Here is a 27,170-nt window from a genome sequence, read left to right on the forward strand (position 1 = left end):
ACCATGCCCTTCTCCAGGGGATCTCCCAACCAAGGGATCGAACCCAGGTCTCTCACATTGCAGGCAGGTTCTTTACCTTCTGAGCCATCATGGAAGCTCAAGCATGGGTCTGCACATATTGGCTTCCCAGGTGGTGCAAGTGGTAAAGAAATTGCCTGCCAGTGAAGAAGATGCAAGAGACGAGGGTTTGATCTCTGGGTTGGGAAGATCCCCTGGAGAAGGAAATGGCAACTCACTCCAGTATTCTTGCCTGGGAAATCCCATCGACAGAGGAGCCTGGCGGGCTACATTCCATGGGGTCACAAGAGTTGGACATGACTCGTGACTAAACCACCACCAGCATGGGTCTGCACGTATGGCAGACGCTTAGTTAGTTACTGTGATTTCCCCTCCTTTGCTTTCATGTTGGGGTGTCTGGTGTTCTCTTGGCTTTCCCTGCTTTCTCATCCTCTTTCTCTGAGTCAGTCCTACCCACAGGGATTCTACAAGGCTCACACCCTCATCTGGGGTCTTGTTTCAGCCATGTGGGTCTGTCTCCATCTTCCAGTCTTTTTGGCTTCCGTGACCATATTCGAGGTTGCAGCATCTGACACAAATGGTAAGTGCCACCCTGCACTGGTTTCCTGGGGCTGTGTTACAAAGGACCACAGTCTGGGTGGTTTAAGACAAGAGAATTTCATCTTCTCCAGTTCAGGAGGCTAGAAATCCAAAATCAAGGTGGCCTATGCAGCTCTAAAGGCTCAAGGGGAGACTCCTTCCTTGCCTCTTCCAGCCTCTGGTGGCTCCCAGCCACCCTTGACTTATAGCTGCATCACTCCAACACAGCCTGCTTCTCTGGGGTGTCGTCTTGTGTGTCCTCGCCCCTTGTGATAAAGCGACTAGTCAGTGAACCTAGAGCACCCTCTAATCCCAGGCCCACATGACTTCTTCTTAATTAAAGTCACATTCTAAGGTTCTAGTTGGACATGTATTTTGGAGGGACACTATTTAAGCCACTACACTCCCCTTGTTCTAAGACTTCACCCTGATTCCCCAACCCCTCCAGACCCTGATATGAATGAAAACAAGGAAAGCCACCTCTACGCTAAGTCTTCCCCTTCCCTACCTCGGGATCCTGATGATCAGCTACACCCTTTGAGGGACTTGCTTATGGGTCCACCTCACCAAGAACCAAACAAATCCCACAGCCCAGTATCCAGATCCAACCTGAGCGGTCACACACCTTCTTAACCCCATCACTGGATCCAGTCAGCCCTCTATATCTGCAGGCCTCTACATCAGCAGATTCAATCATCAGTGGATTGAAAGCATTTTTTTTTAAAGATTCCAAGGACTTCCCTGGTGATCCAGTGGCTAAGATTCCATGCTCCCAGTGCTGGGACCTGGGTTTGATCCCTGGCCAAGGAACTAGATCCCACATGCTGCAGCTAGTTCACATGCTGCAACTAAAGATGCTAACTGTTGCAACCAGCACAGTCAAATAAATAAAAATTTTTTAAAGGATTTCAGAAAGCACCACCTCAAAAAAACTGCACTCTGGCAGCTATTTACATGACATTTACATTGCATTAAGTATTATAAGTTATCTAGAGATGATTTAAAGTATATAGGACGATGTGATAGATTTAGAAGTACTATGTCATTTTATAAGAAGGACATGAGCATTCTGGGGGTTCCTGGAACAAATCCCCTGCGGATACAGAGGGATGACTGTATTCCAGTGGACTCCTAAAGAGCGACATTGATACCTTATTGAGGATCAGAGAGTATTCGTCTCATTCTTGGCTTTTCCTCCTGGGGAATGTTTCCTAATCTTGATCTCTTCCTGCTCAGATTTGAGGAGTGGGGATAATAGCAGAGAAAGAGGGAGACAGAGCAAAGGGCTCCTCCAAACAGTGGTGTCTGATACCTTGCTCCTTGTTTCCCTGCTCCAAGCACAGGCCACCAGCACCACCACCATCTCTGATGCTGTGAGTAAGGCCAAGATGCAGGTCAACAAGGCCTTCCTGGATTCCCGGACCAGGTGGGTGACACACGCACACCACATGCGTTTCTTCCTGGGCTTCCTGTTAAGGACAAGTGCATCTAGAGCAGTCCTGACAGGCGAGTGAGCCAAAGCAATTATACAGCCTGCTCTCCCACCCCTCACCTGCAAGCAGGGGCAAGCAGGAGTAAGAACCCACAGCTCTTAAAATCCTTAGCCTTGAAGTTTCCTCGAAGGGGATGTCTCATCTGATCCCATGAGCACTTTCTTTCCTGTAGTTGAGTGATTCCTTGGGTCATGCCTTCCAGAGTCTCAGCAAACCGATCAGTAGTTTTTCGTTCATTCAGCATGACTTAGAGCAAGCCCTTAGAAACAGAAGCTAAGAGCTGCATTCACATGCAGGTGACTTACCGGGGAGCACTCTCAGGAAGCTCTAGCAGAGTGAAGGAGTGAGGCCAGATGGGTAAAAGGAAGGCCGATAAGCAGGGATGCAGTTTCAGGTCCAGCCCCAGCTGAGCCCCCAGGGAGATCCAGACTGTGGGCTGTATCTCAGAGCCTGTCCTACCTCAAGCAAGGGAGCAGGGCGTTCACTTGCCAGAGGTGTCCTTGACTCAGCCAGATGTGCTGCAAGCTTGGTACTGGGGGGGGGGGGGGGGGGGGGGGGGCGGGGCGGGGTTAGAGGGTGTAGCACACTGTGTGACTCCAGGCATTCCCGACACGCAGCTCCCCAGATTCAGAAGCCATTGCCCAAGAAAGTTAGAGGCATGAGCCATCAGCAGCTGCACCGCAGCAGTCATGGGAGGGGCCCGCAGGCACTCGGGGATCATACAGGACACCGGCAGAGTCAGCTACCTCCCAACCCTGTGGAGGGGCTGGGCTTCCTGAAATAAGCAGTGCAGCCTGCATCCCTGCCCTCAGGGAGCACGTGCTGGAGCCAGAGAGGCAGACAAACCAGAGTAACCACTTCACGGAGCTGAAAACCACCTTGCTCATTCCTCTCGCTGTCTCTTTACTGAACTTGGGGTTTCACTCTCCCTTGACCCTTGCATAAACTCTCAAGAGGTCCCACAACTTTTTGGCTGACTCTTAGAGGACAAGATGTGCTCTGATCTCTTCTAGTCCCAAGAACAGCCTCCTTTCAGGAACTCGAGTATCAGCAGGAGAAGATGAAGCCCCGAGCCTCTCACTTTCCTCTGCTCAGAGCTGTTGTAGGCTTCAGAGAGAAGGAAGGGTCCATGGTCTGTCGTCCCTCTTTCCTGGGCTTCTTGCCATCCCCCAAGCTGGTTTCTGACTCTTAGGGGTTAAGCTGAGGGGAGGTAGGAGAGATACAGGATGACAAAGCCTAAATCACTTGGATAATGTAGTGCCTGGGGGTGGGGTGGGGGGATCAGAGGCCCTTCCCTCCTTGGGCACTTTCGGCTCTCACACACTTTGCTGCCAAGTCTCTGACCCAGAGAAGTATCTGACCAGTAGCTCACAGCTCCAAACCTCAGACCGGGAGCTTGTGACTCCCAACCTCATCCCTCCACATATCATCTTGACCCAGGTCCTCTTTAAAGAGGCTCTAGAAGACTAAACACAGTTTTTCAAGGCAGGATCCTGATGTGTCTCCCTTTGCCTGGCAAAGCAATAAAGTTATCCTTTTCTACTTCACCCAAAACTGTCTCCGGGATTTGATTTGGGACCAGTGTACAGAGAGGGGCTTCCCAGGTGGCTCAGTGGTAAAGAATCTACCTGCCAATGCAAGAGACGCTGGTTCCATCCCTCGGTCAGGAAGATCCCCTGAAGGACCAAATGGTAACCCACTCCAGTATTCCTGCCTGGAGAATCCCATGGACCAAAAAACAAACAAACACAAAAGAGCCTGGTGGGCTACAGCCCGTGGGTCACAAAAGAGTCAGACACGACTGAGCATGCACACACAGGTACGCACAGAGGACTAAAAGCTTTGCCCTGCCGCTGGAGGATGTGTGGATTCAGGGCCCAGCTCCAGCCTGTCTGGCTTACTCTGCTGTTAGTTGCGCAGTGCCAGCCACCTCCTCTTTTCTTGTTTCCTTTAGGCTCTTTGGGCAGGTGTCAACGACCAGCCACAACTCCAGGACACAGAGCCTCACCCTCTTCTTTTTCACTTTTTTTTTTTAATTAACATTTTTTTGGCATATAGTTGCTTTACAATGTTGGGTTACTTTCTGTACAGCACAATGAACCAGCTATATGTATCATGTATCCACTCCTTTCTGGATTTCCTTCCCAATTAGCTCACCACAGGTCATTGAATAGAGTTCCCTGTGCTACACACTCAGTTCTCATTAGTTACCTACTTTATACGTAAGAGTGTATATACGTCAGTCCCAATTTCCCAATTCGTAACATCCTCCCCCTTGGTACCAGAAGTTTGTTCTCTACATCTGTGACTCTGTTTCTGCTTTGCCAGTAAGGTCATCTGTACCGTTTTTCTAGATTCCATATGTAAGTGATATTATACAATATTGTTTTTCCTCTCTCTGACTTACTTCACTCTCTATGACAAAGGTAAAAATCTGTCTCTAGGTAAAACTATGGAAGCTTTCACAAATTTGCCTGTCATCCTTGTGCAGGGGCCATGCTAATCCTTTCTGTATAGTTCCAATTTTAAGATACGAGCTGCCAAAGTAATCACCTGTCCTCCTCATAAGGACCCTGTCACGGGACTAAGAGCAAAGAGGAAGCCCCACAGTGGTGGGAGGGAAATATCTGGTATTTCAGCCACTGTCTCCCAGTGAATCTTCTCACTCCCTCCTAAAGTCAAACCTTTATAAAGGCAACCCTTTATAACCCAAGGTGGGGGTAGACTAAATGCCACAAAATCCATGTTCAACACCTCCTTTCTGAGTCATGCTGCCCAGGATGACCAGCCCTGCCTTGGAACTCATCCCCACTGGTTAGTTCCTGGATTCAGGGGCCTCGTGGAGACATAATCACATTTAAACATTTTGTTCACAAGCAAACAAACAATCCAGCGACCCACAAACTGTGATGAGGACGATGAAGGAAATAAACAGAGCAGTGTTTGCTACTCTAGTTCCAGGAAGCAGGGAAGCCTGATGGAGGATGAGAAGGAACTATCTATGTAGCAAGCCAGGGCCTAGCATTACAGGGGCTGGGAGCAATGAAGGCAAAGGTTCTGAGGCAGGGAAGAGCTTCAGGTGCTCAGGCCATGGAAAGAAGGCCACGCTGGTGGTGGCGGTAGGAAAAAAGGACACACAGGTGGAGCCTGAGAGTCAGAGGGTCAGAGGCAGAGTAGCCGGTGCAAGGGGCTGGGGCAGAAGGGGAGGGATCAGGCATGACAGTTCATGGGTGTAGGGTCTCCTTTGCAGATGTTTGGGAGCTAGAGGGAGGCAAAGCTTGCATAATACCATGAGCACGTATGTTATAATGGATTCAGGTACACCACAGGGCCACAAGGTGAGCCAAGAAAGAGCTTAAATCAGAGCAGCCTGGTCTGCTTTTCATTTGAAAAAGCTCCCTCCTGCAGCCAGGTGGAGAATGGATGGGAGGAGGACAGGAGGGGAGGCAGTAGTCTGCTGTGGCCATCCAGATGGGGGAGGATGATGACTAGGACCAGGGAGGAGGCCTGGAGATGGAAAAAGAGTCCCTGCACGCCCGGCCTGCTCCCCCGGAGCCCAGGTCGGCCTGCTTGTCCATGTCACCTCTCAGGCTGCAACACCAGGCCCCTGCATGCTAGAAATAGAGTTAACGACTTGATCCACATGGACAGGCCAGGAGTTACAGCCTGTGAAGTATATCCCAAAAGCAAGGTTGTCTTCCTTAGACTTTGAACCACTTCCAAAATTTCAGAGTCTTAGAGCCGTAAAGATCATCTCACAGGACCCCACATCTCACACAGGAGTGGGGAGAGGGTTGTCATCCAGGATTTCACCCACCTCACCTTGCTTAGTAGTAGAAGTCTATTTCCTCTCTGGTTTTCCAAACTGACTACATTCTATTAACCTGTTTTCAATTTTGTTTTCTTATGTCTACCTGACTGCTGGGTCTAGCCAACAAGCTTTTAATTTCACTTGGGTATTTTCAGTTCTATAATTTCAACTTGTTTTCTGGTTTTAATAAACTCTACTCTTTTTTTCAAACTTTAAATTTTGTATTTTATACTGGGGTATAGCCAATTAGCCATGTTGTGGTCGTTTCAGATGAACCGCGAAGGGACTCAGCCATACATAATAAATTCTACTTTTATGGAATGTTCTGGGGGTTTTTTGTTTGTTTGTTTTTCTTCATTTAAGAAAAACTTAAAATTGATTATTGAACCATTTTAAAGACAGCGGATTTTAAATCATTTTAAAATCTTTATCAGACATCTCCAGCATCTGGTTCACACCAGTATCGGCATCAGTTGGTTGTCGCCAAGACGCAGTAAGAGGGGGTTCCACGGTCATGGGCTCCTCAGTCCGAATCGGTACATCCGGGGACTTAGGCGTATTTAACTTTCCCCAGCTGAGCGGGAAGCCGCCATTACAGCGGCAACCCTCTGATTCAGGAAGCGCTCAGGTCCACCTGCCTGCCTTCCCTCAGAGCCAGACTTAACCAAGCTTAAAGACACACTGCAGCTTCCGCCTCCCAGAGGAGGTTTTCCAGAGGCATCCGAGGAGAGCTGAGTAAAGATCCTGAGGGCACAGACGTGGGGGTCTCCTGCTTGCTGCCCACACCCCCATGGCTGCCCCATTGCTCTCCACTGCAGTCTGAAGACGACCTTGAGCTCTGAGGCACCCACCACCCGACAGCTCTCAGAGTACTTCAAGCACGCCAGGGGCCGAACCCGCACGGCCATTCGCAACGGGCAGGTGTGGGAGGAGTCCTTGAAGAGGCTGAGGCGGGACACGGCCCTGACCAACGTCACAGGTACGGAAACCCACCAGCCCCCAACGGCAGGAAGGGCTCGTCTCCCTGCAGGAAAGAGCAAAAGCCATCAAGACTGCGGCTCCTGTCGGGAGCCCTCTTCTCTCTTCCTCAGAGCAAGGAGGGGCCGGGAGGGCAGCCGGGTCAATGCCCTTTCGGCAGAGAAAGGAACTCGGGCCCAGCAAGGTCACACTGCCAACTCCAAATGAGGGGACATTTGTGCCCTTTGGCATAATACCAGCTGTAAGGCCTCTGTCCAGAGGAAGGACTAAAGTCAATAAACACGGGCTCCCTGTCTCAAACCACAGTGCCAACACTTCCGCCTGTGAAAGGGACAGTTAAGCCACCTGTGTCAGGGGAGATTTACTGGGATTATGTCACAGGTGAGGAACTGTCCCTCTCGTTCTGGGTACTGTGGAGCTGAAACAATGAGCTTGCCAATTGATCATGCACTCCTCAACCCCTCCACCCCATGCCCTGCCAAATGTCACAGCTCACGGACTGTCATGGAGGAAGGGGATGGATCTTCACAGGAGAAAGAGACTGCAGGTTCTTGCTGGGAAAACTTCAAGTGGGTGAAGATCCCTGGCCTATGACATGGGCAAATTCCAAAGTTCCCAAAGAAGGAAGGAGGCCAGGAAAAGGAAGGGAGGAGGAGGGAGTGCCTTGAACTCGATGAGACTCAAAAGGTGCTGGGCTTGAACCTTGGCCCCTGCCCATTTCTGCAGATGAGCCCCCCAGGGCTGGATCCCCCTGACGCCTTTTCCCTGCAGGTACCAGGATGGAGTACAGGCTACTCTAGGACTTGGGCGGCTCTCTCTTCTGTGCCCTCATGAAGCCCTCTGATGCCTAAAACTCTCCACTATGTTACACCTCCCAAGACCACAGTGCTCCTCACTTAAAACTGGCCTGTCCCTTCCCAATATCTTTCCCATTTAGATTCCTGTGTGCTTAGTAGTTTAGAGGTCAGTGGAACTTTTTTACTTTTTTTTTTTTTTGCAATGCCGTGTGGCATCTGGGATCTTAGTTTCCCAACCAGGGGTTGAACTCTAACCCCCTACGGTGGAAGTGTGGGGTCTAAACCACTGGACCACCAGGGACATACCCATCAGTGGAGCTTCTAGAAAAGCAATCTTATCAAACAAACTCATACTAACATGCACCTAAACTCTCAGGGGGTACTTTCATTCTAAAAGAAAACTCCAGTGATTCAAATGATCTGATAGACCAAGAATTACTAACAGTTCTTGGAGAAGGAAATGGCAACCCACTCCAGTACTCTTGCCTGGAAAATGCCATGGATGGAGGAGCCTGGTAGGCTACAGTCCTCTGGGTCGCAAAGAGTCGGACACAACTGAGTGACTTCACTTTCACTTTCACTGGAGCTATTACTAATCTGTGCCGCCTTGGGCAAGTCTTGGGAACCCTGTGGTCCCAGTTTCTTCTCTGTAAAATGAGAATTAAAAGTTTTACCTTAATGAGGTGTCAGGATGAAGGGTGAAACCCCCTGAGAAACGCTCGCTTAGAATATAAAATGTATTCTCCCAAAAATCAAGTTCAAAAGATGAACCTCCCCTCGGGGCCACGGAATGGAGGAAGAACCCAGGCCCAGGAGGGATAGAGGGTTTTCTGACACCACCTTGCCCTCTGGCGTCTCTTCTCTTTCAGACCCTAGCCTGGACCTGACTGCACTCTCCTGGGAGGTGGGCTGCGGAGCCCCCGTTCCTCTGGTGAAATGTGATGAAAACAGCCCTTATCGCACCATCACGGGAGTCTGTAATAACAGGTGAGCGGCAGGCCGTGGGGATGTGTAGTTCGCAGGTTGACCCACCTGCCCCGCGCGGCCCAGCCAGGGGCTTGGCCCCTTGAGCACGAGAGGCAGGACTCCCATGGCCTCACCATCCCGGGCCAGCGCCCGCTGGAAACCGTTCTGTTGGAACCCACCTGCCTCACTTTCCCAACTTGTCTAAAGAGACCACCGTCTATCCGGCCGGAAGGAGCGCCTTTCCCTGGGGCGGAGGAGCCCCGAGCCTTCGGGGATGGGAGTGGTCCAGACCACCGCACACTTCAGAGGCACCTCCTCCGCATCCCGTCTCCCTGGGGCAGAGGCTCCCGTCCTTCCCCGGGGGAATCCCCCTGGGGTGTGCGGACAAGCAGACCCGGGAGCTGGCCGGCCGAGGCTGAGGGCCACCCTTGCCATTTCAGGAGGAGCCCCGCGCTGGGCGCCGCCAACAGGGCGCTGGCGCGCTGGCTGCCGGCGGAGTACGAGGACGGGCTCGCCCTGCCCTTCGGCTGGACGCAGAGGAAGACGCGCAACGGCTTCCGCGTCCCGCTGGTGAGCGCGGCCGCGGGGAGGGGGCGAGCTCCGAGCTGGCGCGGAGAGATGGAGTCAGAGGGGAAGGGAGGCGGTCCCCTAAGTACCCGAGGAGAGGACGCAGACACGAGCGCGAGGACAGACAGACGCGTGGCAGAGCCACACCCGGGGAGACACAGAGATGGGGACTCGCTCCCTCGTGGTGTTCCGGGAAACGCCACTAGAGGGCTGCAGATCCCGCGTCCCGAGCCCAGCCACGTGGTGGTCATGGCCCAGCCGCCATCAAGCCAAGTACCCCGGGGTCTCCCAGGCAGATGGGTTCCCTGCACCATCCTGCTGGAGCTTGTCCTGCCGCAACCCCTGGAGTGCATCAGCTGTTCTTTGCCTGCAGGTCCCATCTATTGGCCTTATCTGAGTTGGCAGGCCCTCCCCAGAGCCCCTCTGTTCTGTGGGGCACAGCACAGCACATGTCCTGTTTCCAGACACCTGGCACCTTCTCCGTGGAATGTACTTAAGGGACAGCCTGCCTTTTTTTCCCTCTTTGAGTGGAAAGGGCATTGGCCTTGAAACCATCAAGTCATACAGACCTGGCCCTTTGTAGCTGTAGGACGTTGGTGAGTTGCTCTCACCCCTCTTGGACTCAGAATGGGAGTAATGCCACCCACTTCAGAGCTTGTCCGGAAGATGAAGTGTACCTGTTACGTCGTGGGTACTCAATATACTGCATTCAATCTGAATCTTCAATGCACCTTTTTTTCCCTCTCCTTCTGTCTCCATCTGTAGGCCCGTGAGGTATCCAACAAAATTGTAGGCTACCTGGACGAAGAGGGTGTTCTGGACCAAAACAGGTCCCTGCTCTTCATGCAGTGGGGTCAAATTGTGGACCACGACCTGGACTTCGCCCCGGAAACGGAACTGGGGAGCAGCGAGCACTCCAAAGCCCAGTGTGAGGAGCACTGTATCCAGGGAGACAACTGCTTCCCCATCATGGTAGGCCCCTGCAGCAGCGGGTCCCTGGCAAACTGCTTGCCTCCCTGGTGTAGCAGGTGTTCCCAGCCCATCACCCAGGACCTCCTGGAGATCTTGAATGCTGATCTGACAGCTTCCCAAGCCTCACTCGTTCTATTCATTCATTTGCCCACTTATGTTGTAAATAGACATCCATCATCTGCCATCATTAGGCAACAACTAAGTACTTGAGATTCAATGGTGAACGAGACAGCATCCCTTCCCTCAAGGACAGAAGACCTGTGTGAGAAATGGACAAGTAATCACTAGTGGAAAAACTGGGAAGCTCTGGGGAGGGTTTTCTTCATCCCTGGCCCAGCGGCACTGATGTCACCTGGGGTCTTATTAGAAATGTAAAATCTCAACCGCACCCCAAACATTGGGAAGCAGAATCTACATTTTATCCAGATCCCCAGGAGAGTCATTGTATCCCCAGTAAATTTGTGGAATGCCGCCATGAGTCATCATGGAGTCCAGGAAGGCTACTCCCAGAAAGAGCTGAAACGTGATGGATGAGTCAGAACGAGCGGCAGGGACTTATGGGAATTTCCAGCAGGAAGGGAAAGGAATTTACAGTGGCGCACCTTTCTTCTTATTCGTGGGTTTTACAGTGAGAGCGTGATTTATTCACTCAAGCATATCAAGAATATGTCTTGTGATATAAAGAACATGGGCTTGCCAGGTGGCGCTAGTGGTAAAGAACCCACCTGCCAATGCAGGAGACATAGGAGACATGGATTCGCTCTCTGGATTGGGAAGATCCCCTGTAGAAGGGCATGGCAACCCACTCCAGCTTTCTTACCTGGAGAACAGAGAAGCCTGAAGGCTACTGTCCAGAGGGTCGAAAAGAGTCGAACACAACTGAAGCGACTGAGCACAGCACAGCACATGAAGAACATAAGCTGTGGAGTAAGGTCAACCTAGATCTGAGTCCCACATCTTTCTCTTTCAGTTTGTAAGTTCTTGGGCAAATCACTTAACCTTTTGGAGCCTCAGTTTTCTTGCATGTAAAGTGAGACAGAATTACCTACCTTACAGGGTTTTATGAGGTAAAGTGAGATAAAGTATACACGATACCAAGCACATGGTAGGTCCAAAAGAAATAAATGGTAGCTGTTGTTGGTAGTAATTATTAACAAACTCTTTCCTGCCTCATGCCCTGCTTCCCTGTGCCGGGATCCCAGGACTCCCTTACAACCAAAAATTTGAGGCTTTTGCTGTAAAAGTTGGAATGATTCCTCTCGGCCCTTTTACACAGCAGGAGGTAGTGAGCTTCAGGGTCCTGGGGGCCCAGGATGTAGCATCAGCACGAGGCCTCTGGAGCCAGTGTCTGGCACTAGGGTCCCAGGAGGGCACCATCAGCATCTTGGCCAGATGCATCCAGACCTGCCCTGGGGAGAGGCTGCCGGCTGTACCACCTCTGCAGTCACCCACCCCCATCTCTCTGCAGTTCCCGAAAAATGATCCCAAGTTGAAGACTCAAGGGAAATGCATGCCTTTCTTCCGAGCCGGGTTTGTCTGCCCCACTCCACCTTACCAGTCGTTGGCCCGAGAACAGATCAATGCTGTGACCTCCTTCCTGGACGCCAGCTTAGTGTACGGCTCTGAGCCCAGCCTGGCCAGCCGTCTCCGGAACCTCAGCAGCCCGCTGGGTCTCATGGCTGTCCACCAAGAAGCCCGGGACCACGGGCTGGCCTACCTGCCCTTTGACAACAAGAAGCCGAGCCCCTGTGAGTTCATCAACACCACTGCCCGCGTGCCCTGCTTCCTGGCGGGTGAGTCTAGGCTGGGAATAGAGGGGCCCAAGGACAAAGGGATTATCCTGGGGACTGAGAGCAGAGGGAGGCCGGAAAAGCTTCTCGAGGGTGCTCAGTGGCTTCCAAGCACTGGAAGACTGACCTTTGCTTCTTCTCATTGTCTTCTGGAAAAATACTGAAAGCCACCACTACTGCAGGCACTGGTCCAGGACTGGCAGAAGGGCCCAAACAGATACAGGATCTAAGAACATGTGTTCAGTGTATGTAAAAAAAAAATTATGGAAATCCAGAAAAGCACAAAGAAAATAAGAAAATCCACAAAATTTTTAAGGCTTTTTATAATCTTGGCACAGAGCCCCCACTCCATGCAGCCTGTGCAACTGAAGCCCTCCAGTTCTCATTCTAGGGGCTCATGCCCTCCTGGTCCTCTCTGCCTTTGGCTTCCAGAGGTCTTATCTCTTCCAAAAATCCAGTCTTCTAGATGAAACCCACCCAGAGATGGCAGAAGGCCCAGGTCTCTTGCTAGATCTCTTGGATTCTGTATCCACACACACATCTCACATCAGTCCAGACACAAAACCAAGCCCTTCCTGTTTTCCATAAAAATATCCACTAAGACCAAGCATTTGTGAATTTCACAGACTTTCCTGAAGATTAGAGGACACAAAGAGAAGCACCCTGTAAAGCACCTGGTCTTTCAGCATCTACATGACCTTCTCCTCCCGACAGCCCCCATGTCTAGATTCTTCTCCCTTATTACACGGAATAATTTAACCCTTCACAGGTTCCCACCCTCAAACTTGCATTCCTAAAACTGTCAGAGTTGCTCGGAACAATAAAAAGCCCCTCGCTCATTTGAACGTCCTGTCTTAGAAGGCAATTTGGATTTAATTAGCAAAATTTTACTTCTTAATGTCATCTGTAGTCTTTACCACAGTCTAGTTGGGGGGGGGGGGGGGTCAACTTTATTATCCCCATTTTCACAGATATAAAGACTGAGGCTTAGAAACATTAAGTAACTTGTCCAAAGTGACAGAACTAAAAGGTGTGTATGCAGATCTGGGATTCAAATCTATGAATCACAACTCATATCTCTTTCCAGCTTCAATTAACGAGAAGGAGGGACTTAAGAGAGCTTCCCGCTGGGATATGTATTTCTTTGTGTAGGTTACTGGGTTCAGGGGCTGCTCAGGGTGAGCCCACCTTCCTGCCTTCTGGGCTTTCAGGAGATTCCCGAGCCTCAGAGCAGATCCTGCTGGCCACTTCCCACACGCTCCTTCTCCGAGAGCACAACCGGCTGGCCAGAGAACTAAAGAAACTCAACCCTCACTGGGATGGAGAGAAGCTCTACCAGGAAGCCCGGAAAATCCTGGGAGCCTTCATACAGGTGAGAAGCCCGGGAGCACTGCCTATACACCAGCCTCGCTTGTTCACCTGGCTCTGCCTTCTGCCTTCTACCTGCTGCCAGACCTCCATCCCCCCTTCCTCTCCTCTCCTGCTTCTTTCCCACTGTCTCACTCTTGTAAGCCCTCCCTTCTGTTTCTTCAGCTTCTCTGCCCCAAAATGAATCCCTGGATTCAGGGTGTCAGCAGGTCATTCATATGTTGGTTTGCATAGCTATGGTACAATGTCAAAAGCTTGAAGTTAACATTGATATGAACCATAAAGTTTAATTGGATTTCACCAGTAATAAATGCAGTCTCTTCGTGTGTGGTGTGTATGTGTGTGTGTGTAGCTCCATGCAATTGTATCATGAAAATGCATAGTTTCATGTAACCACCACCACAATAAAGACACTGACCTCTTCTATCACCACACCACTCCTTTGTTCTGCCTTTTTACCAGCTGTAGCTCAGCGGGTAAAGAATCCACCTGCAATGCAGGAGACCTGGGTTTGATCCTGGGTTGGGAAGATCCCCTGGAGAAGGAAAAGGTTACCCACTCCAGTATTCTGGTCTAGAGAATTCCATGGATTGTATAGTCCATGGGATCACAAAGAGTCGGACACGACTAAACGACTTTCACTTCACTCAACCTTTCTGATAGGTATGTAATGATACTGCATTGTGATTTTACTTTGCATTTACCTAATGGCTAATCACACTGAACATCTTTTCACGTGCTTTTTTTTTTTTTTTTTTGCCATCTGGATATCCTCTTCAGTAAAACTTTGGCTCACATATTTTGCCCGTTTTCTATTTTTATTATTTTTTTATTTTATATTGTTTGTTCTTTGGCTGCCTTGGGTCTTAGTTATGACACGTGAGATCTTTCACTGTGGCCTGTGAGCTCAGTGGTTTGGGTGCACCAGCGTAGCTGTCCACAGTGGGATCTCAGTGCACAGACCAGGACTGGAACCCGAGTCACCTGCATTGGAAGCATTGGAAGGTGGATTCTTAACCACTGGCCCACCGGGGAAGTCCCTATTTTGCCCATTTTCAAATTAGAGTTTGTCTTTTCATGTTGAGTTTTCAGTGTGTGTTAGTCACTCAGCTGTGTCTGACTCTTTGTGACCCCATGAACTATAACCTGCCAGGCTCCTCTGTCCATGGAAATCTCCAGGCAAGAATACTGGAGTTGGTTACCATTCCCTTCTCCAGGGGATCTTCCTTGACCCAAGGATCAAACCTGGGTCTCTTGCATTGCACGAAGATTCTTTACTATCTGAACCATCAGGGAAGCCAGTTCTTTTTACACTCTAGCTATGAGTCTTTTGTCAGATATGTGACTGTACATATTTTCTCCCAGTCTGTACCTTGTCTTTTCATTCTCTTAATAGAGTTCTTTGCAGAGTAAGGGTTTTAATTTTAATGAGGTCAAATTTATCAGTTTTTTCCTTTCACATATTGTGCTTTTGGTGTCAAGTCTCAATTCTGTCCCTAAGTCTTAGGTCCCAAAGATTTATCTCCTGGTTTTATTTTTCTAGACGTTTTATGGTTTTATCTTTTACATTTAAGTTCATGATCCATTTGAGGTTAATTTTTGTATAAAGCATAGGGTTTAGGTCAGGGTTCATTGAGGGGCAGGGTGACTATGGATTCCTGATTGCTCCAACACGACTTAAGGAAAGGCTATCTTTCAGCTTTTGCTCCTTTGTCAAAAATTCTTAATATTTGGACATATTTATATCAGTCTATTTCTAGATTGCCCATTCTATTCCACTAATCTATATGTCTATTCCTATTCCAGTACCAGTGTTCAATAACTGTAGTTATATGAGAAGACTTAACATTAGGAAGAATGACTCTTCTCACTTTACTCTTCTTTTTCAAAATTATTTTGGCTATCGTAGGGTCTTTACCTTTCCTTATACATTTTAAAACATGCTTATCCATGTCTACAAAGAAGTCTTGATAAGAGATTTTGATAAGAATTGCATCCTATAAACAGTATGTGTGTGTGTTAGTCATGCAGTCATGTCTGACTCCGTGACCCCATGGACTGTAGCCCACCAGGCTCCTCTGTTCTTGGGGATTCTCCAGGCAAGAATACTGGACTGGGTCGGCATGCCCTCCTCCAGGGGATCTTCCCAACCCAGGGATCGAAGCCAGGTCTCCTGCATTGCAGGCAGATTCTTTACCATCAGGGAAGCCCATAAACATAGTATGTCTCTCCAAATGTTTAGATTTTCCTTGATTTATTTCATCAGCATTTTATAATTTTAATCCCACAGATCCTATACATGCTTGTTACATACCTGAATATTAACTTCCTTTGGAAGAATTGTAAATGGTGTTACATCTCTTTTTTCAGTTTCCACTTATTCATTATCAGTGTGTAAAAATATAATTGATTTTTATGTGCTGATTCTGTATCCTGTGACCTTGCTAAACTCAGTTCTAGGAATCTGTAGATTCCTTGGGATTTTCTACAGATAGTTGTGTCATCTATAAATAATTAGTTATATTCCTTCTTTTCTAATTTGTGTGTTTTTCATTTCTTTATCTTGCCTTATTACAGGCAAGAAAAGTATAACTTCCAGTACTATACCGAATAAGAGTGGTGACAGCAGACATTCTCATCTTCCCAACAGTAAAAGAAAAGCATTCAAGGTTTACCATTAAGTATGTTAATTGTGAATTTTTTGGTAAATGCTCTACATGAAGTTGAGGAAATTCTGCTCTTCTCCTAGTGTACTGAAAGCTTTTAAATGAATAGATGTGGAATTTTGTCAAGTGGTTTTCCTGCATAGATTTTTATAATTATATGACTTTTCTTCTTTAGTCTGGTTGCTTTAGGTTTATTTTGCTCTTAGTGCTAGTTTATTGAGGTGGGACCTTAGATTATTGATTTGAGAGCTTTCTTCTTTTCTAATAGAAGTATTAGAAGTGATATAAATTTCCCCCTGGCACTGTTAGATGTATCCCACAAATGCGGATACACTATGTTTTCATTTTAATTCATTATGTATGTTTTGTTGTTGTTACTTCCTTTCTCTTTGACCTGTAGGTTATTTAGAAGTAAATTATTTTATTTCCAAGTGTTCAGAGATTTCACTGCTGCCTTTCTGTTAGTGATTTCTAGTTTGATTCCATCGTTGTCAGATAATATACTCTATATGATCTCAATTCTTTCAAATTTGTTCAAGTTTACTTTATAACTCTGGTACAGTTATCTTGTTGAATGTTCCACAGATCCTTAAGAAGTGTTTGTGCATTCTGCTATTGGGTGGAATGTTACCTGTTACATTGTTCTTTCCTTTCTGAAGGTCCTAGCCTTCTTCTGTTATCATTTCTTTATATTTAAAGAGTTTTTTTAGCCATTCTCTGAAGCTAGGTCTGCTCGCAGTAAATGCTCTTCTCTTCCTTCATCTGAGAATGTCTTTATTTCCCTTTTATTCCAGAGGAATAGTTTTACCAGATACTAGATTCAAGGTTGACAGTTCTTTTCTTTCAGCATTTGAAAAATGTTGTGCTGCTTCCCTCTTGCCTCCATGGTTTCAAATGAGAAATTCACTGCTATTCAAATTGAAAGTGAAGGTCGCTCAGTCCTGCCCAACTTTTTGTGACCCCACGGACTATACAGTCCATGGAATTCTCCAGGCCAGAATACTGGAGTGGATAGCCTTTCCTTTCTCCAGGGGATCTGCCAAGCCAAGGATCGAACCCAGGTCTCCCACATTGCAGGCGGATTCTTTACCAGCTGAGCCACAAGGGAAGCCCAAGAAAACTGGAGTAGGTAGCCTAGCCCCTCCAGGGGATCTTTCCGACCCAGGAATCGAACCAGAGTCTCCTGCATTGCAGGCGGATTCTTTACCAACTGAGCTATGAGTAAAGCTATTCAAATTGGTGTTCCTTTGTAGGTAATATATCATTTCTCCTTGGCTGTTTTTAAGAATGTTTGTGTTTAGTTTTCACAAACTTGATTATGATGTGTCTTACAGTAGATTTCTTTGTTTGAAATTCAACTTCTTATATATGTAGATGTATGTCTGTCACTAATTTGGGGGGGTTTTCAGACATTATTTCTTCAAATACCTTTCAGTCCCATCCAATTTCTCTTCTAAATATGGAATTCCATTAATATGAACATTAGATTCTTTTGTTATTGTGCTACAGAAAATGGAGGCTCTGGTTTGTTTGACTTTTTTTTCTTAAGTCTATTTTCTGTCTGTTTTTCAGATTGACTAATTTCTGTTGATCTGTTCTCAATTCTATCCTGCCATGTCCACCTTACCACTGGGTCTAGTCAACAAATTTTTATTTCAGTTAGGGTATTCTCAGTTATATAGTTTCAATTTGTTCCTTTTTTATATAAATTCTACTTCTTTTATTGGAGAAGGAAATGGCAACCCACTCCAGTATTCTTGCCTGGAGAATCCCATGGACAAAGCAGCCTGGCAGGCTACAGTCCATGGGGTCGCAAAGAGTTGGACACGACTGAAGCGATTTAGCACTTCTTTTATGGAATGTTCTGTTCTTCATTTGTTTTAAGACAACTTAAAATTCATGATCTGAGCCACAGTCAGCTCCAGGTCTTGTTTTGCTGACTGTATAGAACTGCTCCATCTTTGGCTGCAAAGAATATAATCAATCTGATTTTGGCTTTGGCCATCTGGTGATGTCCATGTGTAGAGTCTTCTCTTGTGTTGTTGGAAGAGGGTGTTTGCTGTGACCAGTGCGTTCTCTTGGCAAAACTCTATCAGCCTTTGCCCTGCTTCATTCCGTACTCCAAGGCCAAATTTGCCTGTTACTCCAGGTGTTCCTTGACTTCCTACTTTTGCATTCCAAACCTCTATAATGAAAAGGACATCTTTTTGGGGTGTTAGTTCTAAAAAGTCTTGTAGGTCTTCATAGAACCGTTCAACTTCGGCTTCTTCAGCGTTAATGGTTGGGGCATAGGCTTGGATTACCGTGATATTGAATGGTTTGCCTTGGAAACGAACAGAGATCATTCTGTCGTTTTTGAGATTGCATCCAAGTACTGCATTCCGGACTCTTTTGTTGACCATGATGGCTACTCCATTTCTTCTAAGGGATTCCTGCCCACAGTAGTAGATATAATGGTCATCTGAGTTAAATTCACCCATTCCAGTCCATTTTAGTTCGCTGATTCCTAGAATGTCTACGTTCACTCTTGCCATCTCCTGTTTGACCACTTCCAATTTGCCTTGATTCATGGACCTAACATTCCAGATTCCTATGCAATATTTCTCTTTACAGCATCAGACCTTGCTTCTATCACCAGTCCCATCCACAACTGGGTATTGTTTTTGCTTTGGCTCTATCCCTTCATTCTTTCTGGAGTTATTTCTCCACTGATCTCCAGTAGCATATTGGGCACCTACCGACCTGGGGAGTTTCTCTTTCAGTATCCTATCATTTTGCCTTCTCATACTGTTCATGGGGTTCTCAAGGCAAGAATACTGAAGTGGTTTGCCATTCCCTTCTCCAGTGGGCCACATCCTGTCAGACGTAGGGATAGCCACTAGACCATTCAGGTATGACCTAAATCAAATCCCTTATGAATATTCAGTGGAAGTGAGAAATAGATTTAAGGGACTAGATCTGATAGACAGAGAGCCTGATGAACTATGGACGGAGGTTCGTGACATTGTACAGAGGACAGGGATCAAGACCATCCCCATGGAAAAGAAATGCAAAAAGACAAAATGGTTGTCTGAGGCGGCCTTACAAATAGCTGTGAAAAGAAGAGAAGCAAAAAGCAAAGGAGAAGAGGAAAGATATTCCCGTTTGAATACAGAGTTCCAAAGAATAGCCAGGAGAGATAAGAAAGCCTTCCTCAGTGATCAATGCAAAGAAATAGAGGAAAACAACAGAATGGGAAAGACTAGAGATCTCTTCAAGAAAATTAGAGATATCAAGGAAACATTTCAGGCAAAGATGGGTTCGATAAAGGACAGAAATGGTATGGACCTAACAGAAGCAGAAGATATTAAGAAGAGGTGGCAAGAATACACAGAAGAACTGTACAAAAAAGATCTTCACGAGCCAGATAATCACAATGGTGTGATCACTGACCTAGAGCCAGACATCCTGGAATGTGAAGTCAAGTGGGACGTAGAAAACATCACTACAAACAAAGCTAGTGGATGTGATGGAATTCCAGTAGAACTATTTCAAATCTTAAAAGATGATGCTGTGAAAGTGCTGCACTCAATGTGCCAGCAAATTTGGAAAACTCAGCAGTGGCCACAGGACTGGAAAAGGTCAGTCTTCATTCCAATCCCTAAGAAAGGCAATCCCAAAGAATGCTCAAACTACCGCACAATTGCACTCATCTCACCTGCTAGTAAAGTAATGCTCAAAATTCTCCAAGCCTGGCTTCAGCAATACATGAACCGAGAACTTCCAGATGTTCAAGCTGGTTTTAGAAAAGGCAGAGGAACCAGAGATCAAATTGCCAATATCTGCTGGATTATCGAAAAAGCAAGAGAGTTCCAGAAAAACATCTATTTCTGCTTTATTGACTATGCCAAAGCCTTTGACTGTGTGGATCACAATAAACTGTGGAAAGTTCTGAAAGAGATGTGAATACCAGACCACCTGACCTGCTTCTTGTGAAAGCTGTATGCAGGTCAGGAAGCAACAGTTAGAACCGGACATGGAACAACAGACTGGTTCCAAATAGGAAAAGGAGTACGTCAAGGCTGTATGTTGTCACCCTGCTTATTTAACTTCTATGCAGAGTACATCATGAGAAACGCTGGGCTGGAAGAAGCACAAGCTGGAGTCAAGATTGCCGGGAGAAATATCAATAACCTCAGATATGCAGATAACACCACCCTTATGGCAGAAAGTGAAGAGGAACTAAAAAGCCTCTTGACGAAAGTGAAAGAGGAGAGTGAAAAAGTTGGCTTAAAGCTCAACATTCAGAAAACTAAGATCATGCCATCTGGTGCCATCACCTCATGGGAAATAGATGGGGAGACAGTGGAAACAGTGTCAGACTTTATTTTTTTGGGCTCCAGAATCACTGCAGATGGTGACTGCAGCCATGAAATTAAAAGACACTTACTCCTTGGAAGGAAAATTTATGACCAACCTAGATAGTATATTGAAAAGCAGAGACATTACTTTGTCACCAAAGGTCAGTCTAGTCAAGGCTATGGTTTTTCCAGTGGTCATGTATGGATGTGAGAGTTGGACTGTGAAGAAAGCTGAGCACCGAAAAATTGATGCTTTTGAACTGTGGTGTTGGAGAAGATTCTTGAGAGTCCCTTGGACTGCAAGGAGATCCAACCAGTCCATCCTGAAGGAGATAAGTCCTGGGTGTTCATTAGAAGGACTGATGCTGAAGCTGAAACTCCAGTACTTTGGCCACCTCATGCGAAGAGTTGACTCATTGGAAAAGACCCTCATGCTGGGAGGTATTGGGGGCAGGAGGTGAAGACGACAGAGCCTGAGATGGCTGGATGGCATCACCGACTCGATGGGCATGAGTTTGAGTAAACTCCGGGAGTTTGTGATGAACAGGGAGGCCTGGAGTGCTGCGATTCTTGGGGTCGCAAAGAGTCAGACACAACTGAGTGACTGAACTGAACTGAACTGAACTTAAAATGGATTATTGCAGCATTTTAATGACAGCTGCTTGAAAATCTTTATCAGATGATTCCAATAACTGATTCATGCCAGTATTGGCATCAGTTTATTATCTTTCTCATTTAACTTGTGGCTTTCTTGGTTCTTGGTATTATGGGTGATTTTCAATTTTATCCTGGACATTTTAGTTATTATGTTAGGAGACTCCTGATCCTATTTAAATCTTCTATTTAGGCATATATTGTTCAATAATAAGTTACCCTGTATAGGTTTGGTTGTAGGTTCTGGAATGCTTTTGCAAGCTTTAGTTCCAATGACAGTTTAGCTTTCTGAGCCCTTGCAATGCTATTCTGGTCTGTTTCATTCTTCTTTGTTCTTCTGGGGTCCCCACCCAATCCCTGCTGACTCTGTCTGCGGGGCAGGAAGGTACATTCCTGGCTGCCTTCTGTTGCTGAGTAACGTTCTAGAGTTATGGGTTAACCTTCTAGAGTTGTAGAAGCCACTGTGCCTGAGTCTCTATACCATTGGGTGAAGAACAGAGACACGGGGCTTCACTGCTGCAGGCAGATCGTGGGTTGGGTTGTGGATCAAGAGTTGAGATGGCTAATGGCTTGAATTGTGAAGCAGATTTGGGGACTCTTTACTAGGTTTTTGCTGAACTTCCCCCTAGCCAGGTCCTCTGTAGAATGAGAGAGAAGGTTTTTCTTAACTGCTTTTGTCTATTTCTGTTGGAGGCTGAAGACTACCATCCTCTCATGGACCTAGTCTGGGGCATGTAGGGACTCACCATTTTGTCATTCCTTGACAAGGTCTTTAGCCAGTCCATCTTTCCAGCTTTCAGAGCCTATTTAGTGCTGTCTGTTGGATAATTTGCAGGGCATTTAGTTCTGTTTAGTGGAGAATACATTTAGGTTTATTTAGTTACATTCAGTAAGGAAAACTGAGTGACCTCCATCTTGTTTTGGAACCAGAAGCCCCATGCACATATTTTTAACCATCAAACAGAACTATTTCCATTCATTTCTTAGCAAAATCTCTACAGTTCAATACTTTTTTTTTTTTTTTTTAATGTAGACCCATAAATCTTGCTGCTGGAGATGTGTATAGGAAATCAAAGGATAAAAAATATCTACCTGAAGGCTGTCTGAGTTGAGGCTTTTATTAGTTTGTTGGGCTGCCATAACAGAGTAATGCAGACTGCGTGGCTTACACAACAGAGCGGTGTTTTCTCACAGTTCTGGAGACTGGAAATCCAAGATTAAAGGAGTTAGCAGGTTTGATTTCTCCTGAAGCCTTTCTCCTTTGCTTGGCCACCTTCGCTCTACGTTTTTCTCAAGTGGTACCCCACCCCCACCCGCCGTGTGCATTGCTCTCTTATAAGGACACTAGTCTTACTGGATTCGGGCTCCACCCTTATGACATCATTTAACCTTAATTACCGCTTTACAGGCCCTATCTCCAAATACAGTCACCTGAGAGAGTTAGAGCTTCAGCATAGGGTTTCTTGGACTACAAGAAAAAGAAACCCACTCAGGATAATTGAGATGTTCAGTGTCCGTTCACCCTACACATAAGTCAAATGGGAGCTCCTAAGGGTTTCTCCTGGAACCTCAGGGCAATGAGTGTAGTGTAGTCAGGCCTCAGCAAGGGTGAGAGCCAGAGACTGGAAATCATTTGGAATTAAGGCAAGTCACTCTCACTGTCTCTCCCTCCCCTCTTCTCCTGTCCTCCCATCTCTCTTTCTCTGCAGACGGGTTTTCTCTGCGTTTCTGCTCATGGTAGAAAATGACAACCCATATCACTCTATCACTCAATCGAGCACCATCAGAAACAGTCTAGGATAGCTGCATCTGAAATCTAAATTCCCTGAGCAAGAGAATCTGACTAACCAGCTTAGTCTGGGGCCCCAGTCAGGCCAGGCCACTGTGGCCAGGGGCAGGGTTCTGTCTTCTGCTGCCTCCCAGAGCTTGAGGAGCAGGTGGCCTGCCCCAAGGATGGTGTCCCCAGAGTCTATGCTGCTGAGGGAATGGGAAGGACCCATGAGGGCAAGAGAATATTATACACGTTCAATGACATAATAATCGTGAGCTAGGTAGAAACATTCGAGATGTTAGGTAAAAAAGCAGAATGCATTTCACATAAATGTTTTCTAGGATTACGACCAAGTTCAAATATGTATACTATAAAGATTAGAAAGAATAAACAGTTAATATAATTATTGTGTGGTGGGATGGCATGACTCTTTATTTTTTCAAAATTTTCTCAGTTTGTGTTAGTTCACTCTTCTGAGCAAAACAAAACAAGAAACTGACCTCTCTATGGAGCAGCACTTCTTTCAGAATGGGGGATGGAATGAACTCCCCTTGATTACCCTGTGACTCATTCCTGTGGTTCTCCATTCCTCTTGCCCTGGCCTTTGGGAAAAAGTTTAATAATATAATTTTATGTTAAAGTGATACACAGAGACTGTGATGTTAGCTTCATCATAAATTTAGAGCAAAGATGGCCAAGAGAGTACATTTCAAACGTCAAATTCAAGTGACTGATCAGTAGAGCCTATGTTGAGACAGATCATGGAAGATCAGCAGAAAGTATGTCATGATCAGTTAGTAGTGTCTGCTAGGGTTATGGGAAGGAGAATTGGACACATGCAGTCCGTAGGACACACATGCAATCCCTTTGCCATCCTTGATTTTTGACCACGCGTCCTTGGCTCCGACCTCACTCCACAAAGCTTTAAGTCTTCTCACATCCTTTTTTTCATGACTTGTTTTTCCTTGCAGATTATCACCTTTAGGGACTACCTGCCCATTGTGCTAGGTAGTGAGATGCAGAAGTGGGTCCCGCCATACCAAGGCTATAACAACTCTGTGGATCCCCGAATTTCCAATGTCTTCACCTTTGCCTTCCGCTTTGGCCACTTAGAGGTTCCCCCCACTGTGTCCCGCCTGGATGAGAATTACCAGCCATGGGGTCCAGAAGCAGAGCTCCCCCTGCACACCCTCTTCTTCAACACCTGGAGGATAATCAAAGACGGTATGTCCTTTCAGGGACACAGTATCACCTGGCTGCCTCACTCTGCAGCCTGCTTCTAGAAAAACCTGGCATGTAAGTCAGGCTTCCGCCACTTCCTATGCGGCCTTGGGCAAGCGACTTCACCTCACTGAGCCTCAGTTTCTTCGTTTGTAAAACAGGGACACTAATAATGCCTGTCTCACTAGGATACTAGGGAAATCAAATATATATATATATAGCGCACTACGGTGGCTCCTGACACACAGGAGGTGGTCACTAAGTATTAGTTATTATTCTTTCTTTCCTGCACTGGCCTTTAAGGTACCAAGTTTTCCCTGCTTCCTTTCCCTCCCTCAGGCTTCCCTGACTCTTGCAGAAAGAATTCCTGTGTCCAATAAATAAATAGCGCTTCCCCGGGCAGCGCAAATGGTAAAGACTGCCTGCTGTGCAGGAGACGTGCGTTTGATCCCTGGGTTGGGAAGATTCCCTGGAGAAGGGCAATGGCGCCCCACTCCAGTATTCTTGCCTGGAGAATCCCATGGACAGAGGAGTCTGGCGGGCTATAGTCCATGGGGTCACAAAGAGCCAGACACGACTGAGCAGCTGACGCACACGCACAGTAAATAAATTGCTCTCTTCTGCTGTTCTCTATAACTTTCCACCTCCATTAAGTGCCAAAGGTTGGACCCCACACCCCTTTATCCTGGGCTGGGCTGTGTTGAAACAGGCTTTCACTTAAGGCCTGACAAGTCAGGGCATTTCTAGAGATGTCTGCCATCTCTTCTCATGGTGCACAGTTTCTTGGGGGACCATATGGAGGAGAAGGAGCCAAGTCTCTGAACGGGAGCTTGGAAGAAACCCTGAAGCTCATGCTCACGCATCACCGCAGCATGGCAGGCGGTGTGGACAGGCCTCCAACCCCCACACACCCTGTGGGCCGCACTGGGCTCTTCTTTCCCCAGTTCCAGCCCCAGAGGGCCAGTTAGCCCGTCTTTCACCTGAGAGAGTGAAACTGTCAAGAGGAAGGTGTGCCCGGCAATGGAAGATATCCCCACCTGCCCCACCCCCAGCATGGCGTCTGGGTCTCCCTTGCAGGTGGAATTGACCCTCTGGTGCGGGGTCTGCTGGCCAAGAAGTCCAAGCTGATGAATCAGGATAAAATGGTGACGAGTGAGCTGCGAAACAAGCTTTTCCAGCCCACTCACAAGATCCACGGCTTTGACCTGGCTGCTATCAACTTACAGCGTTGCCGGGACCATGGGATGCCTGGTGAGTGGGCCCAGGGTCCAGCCAGGCCTGGGGAATGTTTTGCTACTTCTGAGGTTCCCAGGGACTCTCCTCTATAGCCCTGAGGAGCTGATCAGTTCTAAAACAGAAGGCAGAGATGCCTGTTTTAAAAAGTCACCTGTGAAATGGCATCTTCCAGTGTCCCTAAGACAGAGGCCAGAGAACATATCTGGTACTATTCCTGGGCTCCTCAAATGAAAGAGATCAACCACTGACTTGTGAAACCAGTTTAAAAGTCCAGAAAATATTAAGAAAAGAGGGAAAGCGATGACTACTGGACCTTCCTAAATGTAGAACTTTAAGAGCCAGACTGCCTGGTTTCAAATTCTAGCTGTGTGACATCAGACAAGTGACTTAGCATCTCTGTTCTTCAGTTTACATATGGGTACAGGGCTTAGAGCAGGCCTGGACCCACAGTAAGCACCACATATCCTGCTGGCTCCCTTGAAGCCCGAGTGCCACAGGATAACAGTGGCTCACTGCCTGTCTGTTCCCAGAGGCTGTGAACACAGACTCTCTGGGGCTGATGGAGCTGGAGTGGGCATGTCCTCAAAGGGCATTAGACAGCTTCCACCGCTCTGCCCTAGGGTACAACTCCTGGAGGGGCTTCTGTGGCCTCTCACAACCCAAGACGCTGAAGGGGCTGCAGGCCGTGCTGAAGAATGAGATACTGGCTAAGAAGTTACTGGATCTCTACAAGACCCCCGACAACATTGACATCTGGATCGGGGGCAACGCCGAGCCCATGGTAGACAGGGGCCGGGTGGGGCCTCTCCTGGCCTGCCTCCTAGGGAGGCAATTCCAGCAGATCCGTGATGGGGACAGGTGAGTGAGACCTCAGCAGGGAGGACGGGGAGGGAGGCCCTTCTCGGAGGTGGGCATTGGGGTGGGCGTCCTGCAGGACCGATGCCAGACCTTGGCATGTTCCCAGGGACCTCTTCCCTTCCCCTTTGGCAGAGTGGGAAGGGGCCAGCAGCTGGGCTGCGTGGAGACCTTGCTTGTGTCTCTGCAGGTTCTGGTGGGAGAACCCCGGGGTCTTCACTGAGAAGCAGCGGGACTCTCTCCAGAAAGTGTCCTTCTCGCGCCTCGTCTGTGACAACACCCACATCACCAAGGTCCCACTGCACGCCTTCCAGGCCAACAACTACCCACATGACTTTGTGGATTGCTCAGCCGTTGATAAGCTGGATCTCTCACCCTGGGCCTCCAGGGAGAATTAGGGGCCCGGACTCCACAGCCTCCCACACTGTGCAGTAGAGCTGTCCTTGGCCACGATGCCATTTCAAGTAGACTCAGTGACCTGGCCCCTTCGGGCTCCCTACCCCGTCCCAGGCCTTCTTCCCAGCTGAGTCTCTCTACACGCCCCCCACACACACCTTGCTCAAGCCCAAGGCAGCTGCCTTGCCTCTCCAGCTCTTCCTCTTGAGTCCCACCGCTCCACCCGCATCCTCTCCATCTTCGGAAACCCTCCTTCTGTCAAGACTTACACCCTCCAAGATGCCTTCCCATCTTGCTTGCCAGATGTCACCCATCCTTTCCCCAAAAAGTCTTGGCTGAGGCTGTGGCCTTGACACACATATCTCTCCTCCCCTTGAACTAGATTGTAAACTTCTTGAGCTCTGCCTTCAGCCTGCTTCCACGCGTGTCCTGGGGCCCCCAGCATAGTGCTTGGCACACAGTGAGTGTTCAATAAACACCTGATGATTGACTACAGATGCTGGCGATGACCTTGTTCCCCTCTGGAAGGCAGGCCTTGGAATCACTGCCAAAGGAGTAACGGTGTTTACAGTTCGGACATGTCTCACCACAAAGAGGTCACATGCATGAGTCTAGGGAGTCAGAGGGCCCAGTTTGGTCCCCTCAGCTTCAAAACGCTCTCAAAGAAAAGGAGGAAGGAAGGGGCTCCTGCG

General features: G+C 47.7%; 1 protein-coding gene and 1 non-coding gene across 3 annotated transcripts; one reads left to right on the forward strand and one right to left on the reverse strand.

Moving 5' to 3' along the window:
* Positions 1 to 522: 522 nt before the first annotated feature.
* Positions 523 to 26,894, forward strand: LPO (lactoperoxidase). 2 transcript variants are annotated; one of them, XM_061140948.1, is made up of 12 exons: positions 523 to 598; positions 1,936 to 2,023; positions 6,720 to 6,880; positions 8,546 to 8,663; positions 9,083 to 9,212; positions 9,975 to 10,181; positions 11,650 to 11,974; positions 13,183 to 13,343; positions 23,742 to 23,994; positions 25,069 to 25,242; positions 25,848 to 26,085; positions 26,273 to 26,894. In XM_061140948.1, exons 1-12 carry the CDS (start codon positions 523 to 525, stop codon positions 26,478 to 26,480), a joined length of 2,139 nt encoding a protein of 712 aa, XP_060996931.1. In that variant the 3' UTR covers positions 26,481 to 26,894. The 2 variants fall into 2 exon arrangements, with proteins under 2 accessions (XP_060996931.1, XP_060996932.1); XM_061140949.1 differs by lacking the exons at positions 1,936 to 2,023; positions 6,720 to 6,880.
* Positions 4,537 to 4,643, reverse strand: LOC133058087 (U6 spliceosomal RNA). Its single transcript, XR_009693211.1, has one exon. It is a non-coding gene; the product is annotated as a U6 spliceosomal RNA (small nuclear RNA).
* Positions 26,895 to 27,170: the final 276 nt, after the last annotated feature.

The sequence above is a fragment of the Dama dama genome, chromosome 5 (assembly GCF_033118175.1).
Source record: "Dama dama isolate Ldn47 chromosome 5, ASM3311817v1, whole genome shotgun sequence".
Taxonomy (NCBI): domain Eukaryota; kingdom Metazoa; phylum Chordata; class Mammalia; order Artiodactyla; family Cervidae; genus Dama; species Dama dama.